Below are 13,663 nucleotides of genomic sequence, written 5' to 3'. Positions count from 1 at the left end.
TGGAAGAAATATATAAATTTCTAGACACACACAACATACCATAATTGAACCAAAAGGATACAGAAAACCTAAGCAGGCTGGTAACAAGCAGTAAGTCTGCAGCATTAATTAAAAGCATTTCAACAACGAAAGGTCCAGAACCAGATGGATTCTCAGCTGAGTTCTACCAGATGTTTAAATAAGAACTAATGCCAATCCTCCTCAAATTATCCATGAAATAGAATGAGAAGGATGATGATGACACACCCAAACTCATTCTAGAAAGCCGGTATCACCCGATACCAAAACCAGATTAGGACTCTTCAAAGAGAGACAATGACAAATCAACATCCTTGGTAAACATAAATTCAAAAATACTTAATAAAATATTACCAAATAGAATTCAAAAATATGTTAAAAAGATCAAACACCATGTCCAAATTGGTTTTCATTCAAGGGATGCAAGGAAGTTTCAATATAAAAAAAATCAATAAAATTTAATTCATCACATAAATAGAACCAAAGACAAAAAATCATTCATGATCATTTCAATAGATGTGGAAAAAAGTCTTTGACAAAATCCAGCACCCATTCATGTGAAAAATCCTAAAGAAACTAGAGATAATAAGAACTTACCTCAACTTTATAAAGACTCTATATGATAAACACAAAGCCAACATCATACTGAGTGGGCAAAAACTAAAAGCATTTTCTCTAAAATCAGGAATGTGACTAGGATCTCCCCTCTCACCACTCCTACTCAATATAGTATTTGAAAATTTAGCCAAAGCAATTAGGCAAGAAGAGAAAACTTAATGTGCTTATAGCTGACAGGAGTGTCAAAGTAGGTTACCTGATAGCACTCAAGTGGGAAAATATGACCATTAAATGAGAGACCGGCCATCAACAATATTTGGTATATTTCAGGACTGGAGCTAGAAGTTAGGATGAGCTTAGTGAATGTGGAGTGTCAGAAAAAAAAATTAGGGAGGAAACAACTAATTTTCAAGATGCTAAGAGATGCACTGAATTGTCTGAGGAAGCTAATAAGGTGAGTGGTAGCTGAGCCAGGGAGAATAGTAGTAGAAAGTAATATCAGAGAGCAGGAGGGTTCATGTCCTGCCAAGCCTTGGAGACCACTGAGCAAACATTGGTTTTAATCTGAAAGAAATATAGTGCTATTAGAGGCTTTCGAGGAATGACATGATCTGTTTTTTTTTTTTTTTTTTAACAGTATTACTTTAGCATCTAGGATGAGAATAGAGGAGGCAAAGCTAGATATGAGAGGCTGTTGCGATAAATCCAAAGGGGAATAATGGTAGCTTGAACCAAACTCGTCAGTGAGGTAGTGATGATGGGCCAGATTCTAGATATATTCTGAAGGAGGAGACAAATAGTTTATAGAAATCTGTTTGTTGACCCATTCCAATATTTTTTAAAAATTCAAGAATTAATCCCTTCCTGTTACCATTCAAAATTATTTGTTCTTCTTTCTTCTCTTTATTTCCTTTACTTATTTATTTATTTTTTTGCTTTCTCACTGTGGATCAGCTTCTCATCCTTCCTTCCTGAAGCTAGAACCACTGTTCTCTAAGCCAAACAATCCCTCTATCTCTGTTATAAATTCTCTCCTAAATATTCACATATCTTTTAACTGGTAAAACACCAAATTATCTAACTAGTTACACCAAACACCTATGATTGTGTATTTAGCTAATCAACAGGCTTTTAGGAAATGTAAAGTACCACACATTACATAACACAGACACATCATTTGAACACATGTACCAATAAGAAAGGAATTCAAGATACCTTTATAAAAATATGAAAAATTTACAAAGGTATGCATTTACAAGGTGGTTTAAATCATTGTGTTTTTTGATTCAAGTTTTACTCACATGGAAATAGTTAATTCTTTCCCTCATATTTATGCAGTTTATTTTTTTTTCTTTAGCATGGAAACCCTAAATTTATTGATGTTCAACTTGATTATTTTGTACAAACTGTGATTAACATATCAGGTGGCTTAAGTTTCTGTTATAATTCTCTAGAGTCTCACCATCCTTATCTGAAATTGTCTTTGTACAAAAATAGAATTGTGTGGATAATTAACATCTTCCTGATTGCTATGTAGGTCTAGACCCCCCAAATATATAAGATTGGACTACTACCAGATTTTTAAGTATTTCCTGATAAATCTCTTACTTAATTGATACCACCATGTCTTATTTCAAGCAGTGTCAGATGGTATGGTACAGTGAGAACAGTTCAGGTTTGGGAGTTGAACAGAACTGAGTTTGATTACCAGCTCCATTAATAACTGGCTGGGTGACATTAGAGTTGTTACCTTGCCTGCCTGTTTCAATTCTTAATCTACAAAGAGAATGAAAGCAACTTCTAAAACAACTTCTGAAAATTGAAGGAGATAAGGAATACTGTGCAATAGGCCTACTATATGTTTTAATAAGCTTTTTCACTGCTGTTACTAAAAGACTTGACCAGGGGGAAAAGTTTATTTGGGGCTCACCGTTTCAGAGGTCTCAATCCATAGACAGCAGCCTTCATTCCTAGGGGCTCAAGGTTAGGCAGACATCATGGTAGAAGTGTGTGGCAGAGGGAAGCAGCTCATATGGTTATCAGAAAGCAGAAAGAGAGACTCTACTTGCCAAATATGAGCTATGTACCCCAAAGGCATGCCCCTGCATGCCCCACCTTCTCCAGCCCCACCCTACCCATCCTCAGTTACCACTCAGCTAATCCCTATCAGGGGATTAATTCACTGATTTGGTTAAGGCCTTCATAATCCAATCATTTCACTTCTGAATCTTTTTGCATGGCTTCACATATGAGCTTTTGGGGGACACCTAATATCTAAGCTATAACACCGTAGTACCTGGTATATTATAAGGACACACCCCAAAATATGTTAGTCCCCATCTTTTCTCCCTGGCCTTTCACATTTTCCAGAATTCTTGCAGGAGGGAACATTCTTGGTATGGGCAACAGCTCACCTGCCTTTGATAGATTAATGTCAATGCTTTAGACAAAGAAAAGTAGCTTTTTTCTCATCTCATCTCAGAACTGTAGGCTCCTTCCCACTCTATCTAGAACAGAGTGTTTTAATTTTTCTTAGCTCCTGCCTCTCTCATACAACTTTCCACCCATCTTCCCCATTGCTTCCAGAATTAATTTTCTCATTAACAAAGTTGATCATGTCACCCTCAGCTTACACTATTCTGGCTACTCTTTAAATGAAGCAGTGCTTTTAAGAACCAACTGTATAGCTCAATGAAATTCCGATTTCTGGGTCCCATTTCTAGACACTTTGATTTAGTATATATGAGATCAAAGTATATATGAGATAAGACTCAGCAATCTTCATCTTAAACTGCTGATTCTGAGACAAATGGACTGAAGACCAAAAAAGGACACTGGCTGCCAGCCAAAATCCAAAGTAGATCAGAAGCTAACTTTTGGATTTATTGGTTTGAGATGTTCAGTCACCCTACTATAAAGATATCAGGTAGGCATTTGGATATATAAGCCTACAGCTCATGGAAAATAACTGGACTGGACATAGAAAATTGGGAGTGGTCAGTGTGTGGATGATTTATCTAAATTCAAAAGACTGAATTAGATCACCAAGGAAATAAACATATAAACACAGGGAAGGAGTCCTAATACTGAAAACAGGGGCCTCGGGTGCTAAGAGCAGGAGAAGGATTTGAAAGGGAGTCAGTAAAAAAATTAAGAGTATGGCGTCTTAAAAATCAAGCAGAGAAGCCATTTCTAGGAAGGTGGAGTGATCAACTATCAAATGTACCAATAGATCCAGTAGGTGGGACTGACAATCGCCATCAGATTTACAATGAGGTCACCATGACAAGAAAAGTTTTGGAGGAGTAATAGAGGAAAAAAAACTGATCGGATTAGATTTAGGAAAACTCTTATCCTCATAAGAGTTTTGCTGCAAAAGAGGAAGAAAATGGTTGATGGCTGAAGGGTAAGTAAAATAAACAGGAATATTTTGGATATTTTATTTTAGGATGGGAAAAATATTAATATGCTTGCATGCTGATGGGAATGATCCAGTAGAGAGGAGGGAAATTATTTAAGTTGGGAAGGGGAGCATTTCTGGCACATGCTCTTGAGTAGGCAGGAGTAGCCCAGATCTAGTGTCCAAGTGGGAAGAATGATCTCAAGAAGAGCACACAGATCTCCAGTGCAGGATGAAAAATAGATTATGAATTAGATACCACGTGAGAGCAATAGTACATCCTAAAATTTCAGGAAGTTTTCTCAGAAAATTAGGAAGCCAGGTCATTTGCTGAAAGTGAGGACAGAAAAGTGTTGGAAGATTGAGAAGAGAAAAATGGAAGATAGATACCCAGACACACCCCTGGAATGAGTCAATTGTTTGCAGAGGAGGTAACTTAGTCATGTTGTGCATTGTATTCCAGTTCCATCTCCCAATTATACAGGTTCTCTTCCCCAGAAATTCAGCTAGCGAATTTCCACTCTCCCTGATGTCAATCAGTTTTCATAACAAATAATTAACATAAAGAGATACTGGATAATGGATAATACATGATATAATGTCTCAGCTCTGCCATTTATTCACTCTTGGCCTGTGCAAGTGATTTAATCTCTTTGTCCTTCATGTAATATATTGAGCCAAGATCCTGACATGTAATAAATGTCACTATTATTATTAAATATCTTCAGAACCTAACTATTGAAAACTCTGTGAAAGATTTTTTTAACAAGTTATTTCCAAGTATGAAAGTAGCTGTAAAACTTTTTAAGTTTTATAGTGATTTTACAACAAGAGCAAATAACAATGGAATCATCCCTAATACTTGTTTTTCAAAATATTCTCTTCATAATAAAGATATCTTTTAAAAGGGAGTTCCTGCCATTAAAAAAAAAAAACAAGAATATTGTCTTTAACTTCAAGGGCAGGTTACCTGTCTCATCTGTTAAGTACCTTCTAAGTAGCATAACACTGGGACTCCTGTCATCATAGAAAGGGTCAGAAATTTAGACCACATCATTTTTAAGTTTAAGATCTCTCTTAAGTACTGTGCAACAATAAAACTATGTTGTGGTTAAAATTTTTCCTGGACATACCTCGTCATGTTGCAATATATCATTAAGATACTACTATATTTTCTGGGCCTTATGTTAAAAATTAACCACAGTAAAGATATTTTACCAAGCTTTGCTCACTTTAGGCTTCAACCTGTGTGTTATAATACATTCCTCAGAAGTAAGCAGTAATGGGATTCCATATGTCACCTATAATCTGAACTTGAAATCTTTCTTTTAACATCACAGCAACAATCTTATCAGTGTCTTGCAGATTTTGCATAAAACATTTTTTAAATATTTTTTTATTTTTTAAATATATGACAATAGTGGAATGCTTATAATACAGAAAGCATCACTATTGAGGTTGTATTTTTTTGATACATCTTTGCTCTACTGACTTATCAAAACCATTTTTTTACATACTTCATTATTCAAACAATCTAGCAAACCATCAAAACTCTAATAAAGCATCTTGTGACAATTTTAATTCTCAAATGCTGTTATCCTTCAGTTAGCTCCTATCCTCAAAAAGTTAAGAGGAATGTAAGACTAAGTGGAGAAAAAGCAAGCAACCCCCAGCAACTTCAATCTGTGCATCTCTCCAGGTGAGCTGGCAAAACTGGTACCAACCAAACAAGAAATTCCCTAGACTCTCTCTGCCCAAGAGATCCAGAATCTTTTCTACTGATGTTCCAGCATGGTATCAAACCACAGATGGAACCAGATGAATTTGGATTGCACCAAGGACCCCTGGTCCCCAACCACCATGCTGTACACACTTACTCCAGTCATTCCATTAGCAAATATATTTCTCATTTTCTGGAGGTTGGGAAGACTAACATGAAGGTACCGGCAGATCTGGTGTTTGTTGAGGGAATGTTTCCTGGTTTATACTCAGCACTTTTTTGTGTCCTCACACGGTAGAAGGGATACACAATTGCTCTCGATTCCTTTTTACAAGAGCATTTATCTTATTCATGAGGGCTTAGTCCTTATTACCTGATTACTTCCCTTTTTGGATCAGCTGTATTTGAAAATTAAGAATTATTTGTGCTTTAGAAGGATAATGGAGACCAACACTTAATAGGAAAACTACTATATTTATGCAGCAAAATATACGAATGTTCACAGACTATAAAATGCCCTCATGGAAATTCAGATCAGGTTGTGCTGCCAAATGAATTTAAATCTTGTCGGGTATAGTTGACAAGTGACTATGACAGCATTTAATGTTTGCACAGCTTTGTGGATATTAAGATAGAGAGAGAGGAATTGTAGGTCTATACCTGTTCTTGGTTCCACCTACTCTGGCTGGATTCCTTAATTCATGATTCAAAGTGACCTTGAGCCTTTGCTCTCAATTGCCCACCACAGATTCATTCTTTGTTGGTCTCTTTCAACATTTAGGGCAAGTGGTATGTATATCCATTAGACAGCACTAGGCAAGCAGAGGCTAGCTGAAACTAGGAAGAACCATTGTGGAAGAAAGGGGGTGCCAGGTGGCTGGGAGATTGCCATCTCCTCAGTAAACACAGTTGTCTGTGAATAATATCATTGCTTACTTTTTCACAAAATCATGTTTTAGAAAGTTTTTCACATTTATAATATGGACAGCTGGCTCAATCTAAAATGCCACTGTTTTTCATTACAAAGGTGTACTATAATTTATTAATCTAATAATAACAGATAGTTGGGCTATTTTCAGTTTCTCCATACTGTATCACAAGTAATAAAGTAATAGAAATCCTCATAAAATATCTCTCCTCCTTTCTAGAGTTTTTCTAAGGATGAGTAAATCTGAATAACTCCCTGTAAAATTCAGGTATAAAGGTCCATTCACCTCATAGGACTCATCCAAATATTAAATGTGTTAACATAGCAAAGGAACTAGAACAGTGCTTGAATCATAGTTGAGGCCAATAATTTGTTAAATGAGTAAGCCTCTCGCACAATATTAGGATATTCCCAGAGGAACAAACTACAATCCTGGATTGGTCTAATGGAATGCTATTGTGTGTCTTCTCTGGCTTTGATGCAACTCATGTCTAAGTATTTTCATGTGCGTTTATTAACTAATTCATCTAAAAAAAATCTTTTTTAACTCATTTGTCCTTTTATAGTAATACGATAGGACTTTTTGTTTGTTTTATTTTCTTTACGATTTTTGCCTGTCAAAGATGATGATATGTATGAATATATACATATGCAGTCTACAATCATCTTTGTAGTTTCAAATGAACTTGGAAATGCAGTATCAACACATATCTTTGCAGCAAATAAAGTAGTGAATCAGATTATTTTGGTAGTAGGAATGAAGCTATTCACCTAGTTCATTTATAGCCATATCAAAACACCTAAATGTATTCTGGAAAGAGGAACAAGTCATGCACCAATGAGACAGGTGCAAGAAAGACTTACTCATGTAATGTTACCTAGGCAATGCCTGGAAAAGAGGATTTTGATTCTATCAAGTACTGGGTAGTGTTTAAAAGAACAAGTTAGAACAACACACACATACACACACACACATACACACACATTTAAACATATACAGGGCTTCAAGTCATATGAAAAAAATAATTGGAAGAATGGTACATACATTATGTGATACTATCTATGTCGTAACACACCTCAAACAACACGTTATATACACACATGAAAAGAGAGGTGAAGGTAGAGAAGAATCATAGGGAAAGGAAAACACCAGTGGAATTGATCAAAGAGGACATAGCCTTATTGGTAATGTTTTAATTTTTTATAGAAGAAGGTACTGCTGTGTTACTTGAGTAATTAAAGGGACTCAACGACCAGAACAAGAACAGCTATTAGCATTAGCATGGATGTCTGCTACCACTGTATCCCTCCAGTTCTTGCAGGATGTTAATATACAAGTTCTTAAGGTGAATAAATAATGTGGGAACCCTACATAATCAAATATTGAACAGATGGTGCCAAATGTTCTGTTTGTAACTACTACTTTTTCAGTATAACAGAAGCTTGCTTCAGTGGGTCATAATGTAAAATTATTTATTCATGTTAAATATTAAACTGAGAGACTTGCAGTTTGAGAAGAAATTGGCTAGCAAGTTTTGAAATGAATTTTAGAGAATTACTACATGTTTATTTTTAGGGCAATGGGAAAACTTCCAAAGAGTAAATTCTACTAGAGTGTAAATTAAATAAGATGATTGGCAAAATATCTTCTTAAGACTATAAATTATAGTGGAAAGGATTATTGGATCATTTTGTAGATTATAAAAGATTGAAAAAGCATTTAAGAATTCTAAAGATAGAAAAAACATGTTAATGAAAATTTGAATGTTTAACATTTTTCTTTCTAACATTTTCCATATCAAGGAGAATTATGCTACTAAATCTGTTTTCACTCTTCAATTATGATATCAAATATATTCAACTATAGTATAAGAAAAACCATATTCCCTAAAAGTATTTCATTTTTGTCCAGTTTCATCTGTGGCTGTTTATGATGATGTCTCTCTAATTCTAAAGACTTCCTAAACTATCCCCAGTTTCTGAGAGGGGATCAACTCTCTAGTTATCCAAGAACCACACAGACCCTAACCCTTCCCATACCTGCAATTAGGTATGTGTATTCAGATTGGCAAAAGGCCCCTCTTCCCACCACTCTCCAAATTCTGCTGGAGCAGGGGCCAGCCAATGCTGAACAGTCCACACTGTTTTATTTTTCTTTGATCAGCACCTAGCCTTGTGCCTGGACACTGCAGATGCTCCATAAATGATTACTCAAACTAATGTGATAAAGGTAACTAATTAGTGAATAATTAATACATGAATAAAGAATAAGGATAATATTACAATACAGTTAAAGGTCCATCAATGCCTAACATAGCCTTGTGTGTTCTAAATAATACATTTCAACTATATTACAACATTTGTATAACCATTTTACTTCAAATATATTCACTATAAATACTGTTACAGAGTATAGTATCCAAATAATAAAAGCATGTCATTATCAGTTAGGATGATGGCTTCATGTAGAAAAACAGTTATTTATAGAATGCCTAGTATTCTCCTGGTACTAAGCTGGTTACAGTGCACAAGTGGGAAATGGTTCTTTACTTCATAGTACCTGGTCCCTAGCTGGCATTTATAGAACTATACTTCATTTCTTTGAAAGGCACTGAATAATTCTTGACCACTTCCCCACCCTACAAGTCTTGGTGAAGGAATGTAATTGACTCTTCAACAATTGTGTTTTGGCTAATATATTTTAAATAGATTTGGTTCGCACAAGAGTGGTCATTTTCCCTGTTCCTGTATCTCTTTTTCTGGGTGGTATCTTTTCTCTATCTCTTCTCTCTTCTTGGTGTCATACATAGCAAGTTAAACTCAGCTTTCCTGGGTGAGTCTCTCTCAGCTCCCACTCCTGACTTGGAAGAGAGGTAGGGAAACTGGCTCTTGGCCCCTGACTGTCTTCTCATTGCTGCCCTAAATATGAAGTAAATGTGATCCACTCTTTGTATCACACAGATCTAATTATCCCTGATATTGCATTCTTCAGGATTCACTTTTATCTCTCTGAATGTTTCATCTCTTGGCAAACATCAACCACATTTCCTATTATGAAAGAGGAAGCATAGTGATTGCCGGCAGAGATTTGGAGTCACACCACCTGGGTTTGAAGCCTGATTCTATCACTTCTTGTGATTAAGGCAGTGTAGTGTCCTCCTCATTAGTAGAGTGGGAGGAATAATAATAACAATCCATGTTATTAGGATTAAATGAGTTGAAACCTATTAAACAGTCACCGGCACATAGAAAGTATTTTATAATTGCAGTATTATCATTATTATCCTTGGTAAAACTATTATGCAAATTGTTACCCACTGACTTACAACTTCTGGCCATTCTGGCATCCACACAGTGCTCAACTTTGAACCAGTCCATCACACAACTCTGTTTCCTCTAAGATTTCAAACCTGGTATTTGTTTCCAACTGTGAAAGTCCTTCTACTCATCTTTGTCATCCCTGAAAATTCCCAGAATCTTCTCTCTATTCCCTTGCCTTCAATCACCAATTCTCTCCCAATTTATCCAAGCATTAGCAACTTAGCTTCCCAACCTTTAACTCATACAATTCTCTAATATGGCTCTTCAACTCTTATCTGAGCATTTAATGAGAAAGTTTAAATGTCTCATATGCATATATTTTACCTTCTGAACTCTATTGTAAACTCATTGGAGGTAAAAACATCACCAATAGAAGCTGACAACATGCTAGATATTCTTTTAAATAGTATATATGGAGTAACTCATTTAATATTTATAGCAAGCCTAAAAAGTATCCACTATTGTTATCTTCATATTATATCTAAGGAAGAGGGAGGTAAAGAGTACCTTTGGCATAAATCTAAATATACCTTTAAATATATACCCCTTAGGTCTATAATAATTGCTAAGTGAATCAATTTACTCATAGAATATTATTATTTTTCTCTAGTCTGATGAATGATTTAAATACTGCCCCAAAAGGGTGTTTCAATCCAATGAAGGATTCTCTTCATTCTATACATGAAATTTATGAAGTAAATTCCAAGAATTAAGTAGCATATACCATCTATTTGCATCTTTGACTTATAGACACTGCAATTTAAAATAACCTATTTAAAAAAAAAATTTTTTAGTTGTAGGTGAACACACTGTATCTTTATCATTATGTGGTGCTGAGAATGGAATCCAGTGCCTCACATATGCAAGGCAAGTGCTTTACCTATTTTTAAACTAAGAAGCAGCTACTAACTAGTTGTGAAATTTCCAAAATTTCAGATTTATGTCTTTAAGATTTTCTTATCTATAAAAAGGAGGTAGGCTAGAATAAACTGGACTTTGGAGAATCCTAAATGGGTCATTTAATTATGAAATTAAACTATTCTAAGTAGACTATAAGCAAGAAAAATCATAATCTACAAGTGAATGTTCATTCAACCAATACCATAGTCAGATAGGAATAGTAAATCCAGTTGCTCAACTGGAGAATGAACTTTTCCATACAAAGAACTTGCATCTGAAACTGACTATATCATATACACGGGAGAGTTAAGTTTACTCTCACTTGCCTGTGCTTTCAAGCACCCTCTTTTAACACTGTCTTAATTAATTTAAAATGCAATTAACCTATCCTGAAGCTGATTATGTTCAATATCAGTTAAATGCACTCATCTTTTATGAAAAATACATTCTGAAAATATATAAAGCAAATACTTTTTAAATTGGTGCATAATTTTAATTTTATAGGAGGATTCATTATGTCATATTTGTACATGCACATCAATTCCCTAGTACCTTTCCTTTCCCTTCCCTTCTCCCTTCCCTGATGTACTTGCTCTACTCTACTGATCTCCCTTTTATTATTATTATTATTATTATTATTATTATTGTATTTAATCACAGACACATATAGACATACATGACTGATTGTGGCATATTTGTACATGGATAGAGCATTACAAAAGTAAATAGTTTTATGAAGAAATTTAAATTTTCATTTAAAGTCTCCTTAAGTGAAAATTTTCTACTCCCCTCTGCTTATAAATAAAAGCCTTTTAAATCAGAAAACTTCACAAACAGTAAACAAAAGAGCAGACATTCAAACTTTGATTCATTGTATATTGTTCATATGATCTTAGTAGTCCTCTCAACTTGTTATAAATTATACTTATTCCATATATTACAACATGAAATGATCTTTAAATACATTTTTATTTCAAACATGAATGTGTTTGGCTGCTAAAGATTTTAGTGAAGGTAGAAAGAGAAATTCACAATGTTTTCTATGAAAAATGAAGTCTGAAATATACTATTCAAGCCAATCCAAAATCATTTGATAAATATGTAATTTAAATAATTTTTAAATGGGTAGCTTTTACTAAAAGCAAAATATTTCTTTAGAAATTAAATTACAATGATTTCCAAAGTTTTCATTTGTTCAAAACAATTTGCTCCTATACTCTTACACAATTAAACATATACTAAACAGAAAGGGAACTAAATTTTATTTGGGATGACCATGTAAACATGCATAAATACACAGTACACAAATATGCATGTAATACAAGGACAACGTCATGTAGACAGATTGTAAATGCAATATGTATGTATACCTATGTATGTATGTGTGTTAATTTGGAATTGAATTATATGCATTCCATATATTCCTGAATATACACACATTTATAAACACACATCATTTCAACAACAACCATTGTCAATAAAAACTGTAAAGTGCTTTGCATATACAGTAGATGTATTAAAAACACCATTTAAAACCAAGCTGTCCTGAAAACTAATTATTGAACAATAGTAGCACTGGCCTCAAGATTATGATGACTCATGTCTTCTATTGAAAGTGTTAATCAAAGAGTATAAAATTATAATATCCAATCACATTCACTATTGAGTATTATAGTAAAAATGTATTATTGAAATATCATCATATATTTTAAGTTATATAAAATATCACTATTTCTTAGAAGCAAGGGATAATTACAAAGATGGTCTCCATTGACAATTAAGTCAATAATAAAGAATCAGGAAAAAGAAGCCTACCTTCCATTGCCCTTTTAAAGAAGACCTTGCAGCTCCCACAGGTAAGGACACCATAATGGCAACCTGATGCTTCATCCCCACAGATTAAACAAATCTTCTGAGGTAGTGATTCAAAGTTGTACTGTGGGCTCTGGCTTGCTTCTGAATCTGGCCTTGAAATGCAAAACAAAATACTCTATTTTTTGTTGTACTGCTATCTGATACTAAATGTTTTTAAAACCAGTATTGATGAGGTTAAAGGGGATTTAAAAATATAACACAATTATACACACTTGAAAGACATGCAAACTAAACATGATATAATAGACTCACTATAATTAGATTCACTAAACTTGCAAACTATTGACCATCCATCAGTAGTACCAACCTCAAAGAATGATAGTGTATCAATTTATGTTTAGGAAAGCTAAACTCTATTAGTTAAATAGAAATCTCTCTACAGGACTCCTTTTCTATATAAGGAGCAATTTAGTTTCTGACAAAATAAAATGTTATACCGTTCCTGTATGCTGTGTAACAATAAACATGTTTGACTTTAAGTGTTCAACAGAACTTAGTGATGCTTTTGCTTAAAGTTTTGAAAACTTAACTCTGTAAGTGTGTGTATACATGTGTAAGCCAGCAAACACAAATATTGTTCAATACATTTACAGTGTTTTTGCAGCAGGAAAGTCTACAAACCAAGGATTCTTTTTCTTTTACCCTCCATTACTTCAGTATATAAATAAAAATATTCTTGGAAACGTAATAGGGAATCTGAAACACTATTAGAGTATTGTGCACTGTAGTGATTGACATATAAATACACAATTAAAACATTACGCTTATAATTAATTTTCATTTTGAGATTCATATGAAAATTGAGCCTTTAATGTGTACAAATTCCTAAGCTGTTTCTGCTTTGGGTTCTGGCCAGCCACTCTTTAAGTCCCACTCCTCCCAGGGAAACTGCCTTAGCTCTTCTCCAGTAAAGACAATGCCGGTAATGGTCCTTCTTCCCCCC

The 13,663-nt window shown here is 34.4% G+C and overlaps 1 protein-coding gene across 1 annotated transcript in view; it reads right to left on the bottom strand.

Annotated features, from left to right (window-relative positions):
• Positions 1–13,663, bottom strand: part of Pgr (progesterone receptor) — a 74,154-nt gene that overhangs the window by 58,656 nt on the left and 1,835 nt on the right. The window contains exon 2 of the mRNA XM_076843847.2: positions 12,661–12,812. Coding sequence (XP_076699962.1) covers positions 12,661–12,812 — 152 coding nt within the window. The remainder of the gene's footprint in view (positions 1–12,660; positions 12,813–13,663) is intronic.

This window comes from Callospermophilus lateralis, chromosome 2 (assembly GCF_048772815.1).
Source record: "Callospermophilus lateralis isolate mCalLat2 chromosome 2, mCalLat2.hap1, whole genome shotgun sequence".
NCBI classification, from domain to species: Eukaryota; Metazoa; Chordata; class Mammalia; order Rodentia; family Sciuridae; genus Callospermophilus; species Callospermophilus lateralis.
The sequence above is the reverse complement of the archived record's forward strand: the minus strand, read 5'-3'. Positions and strand labels throughout refer to the sequence as shown.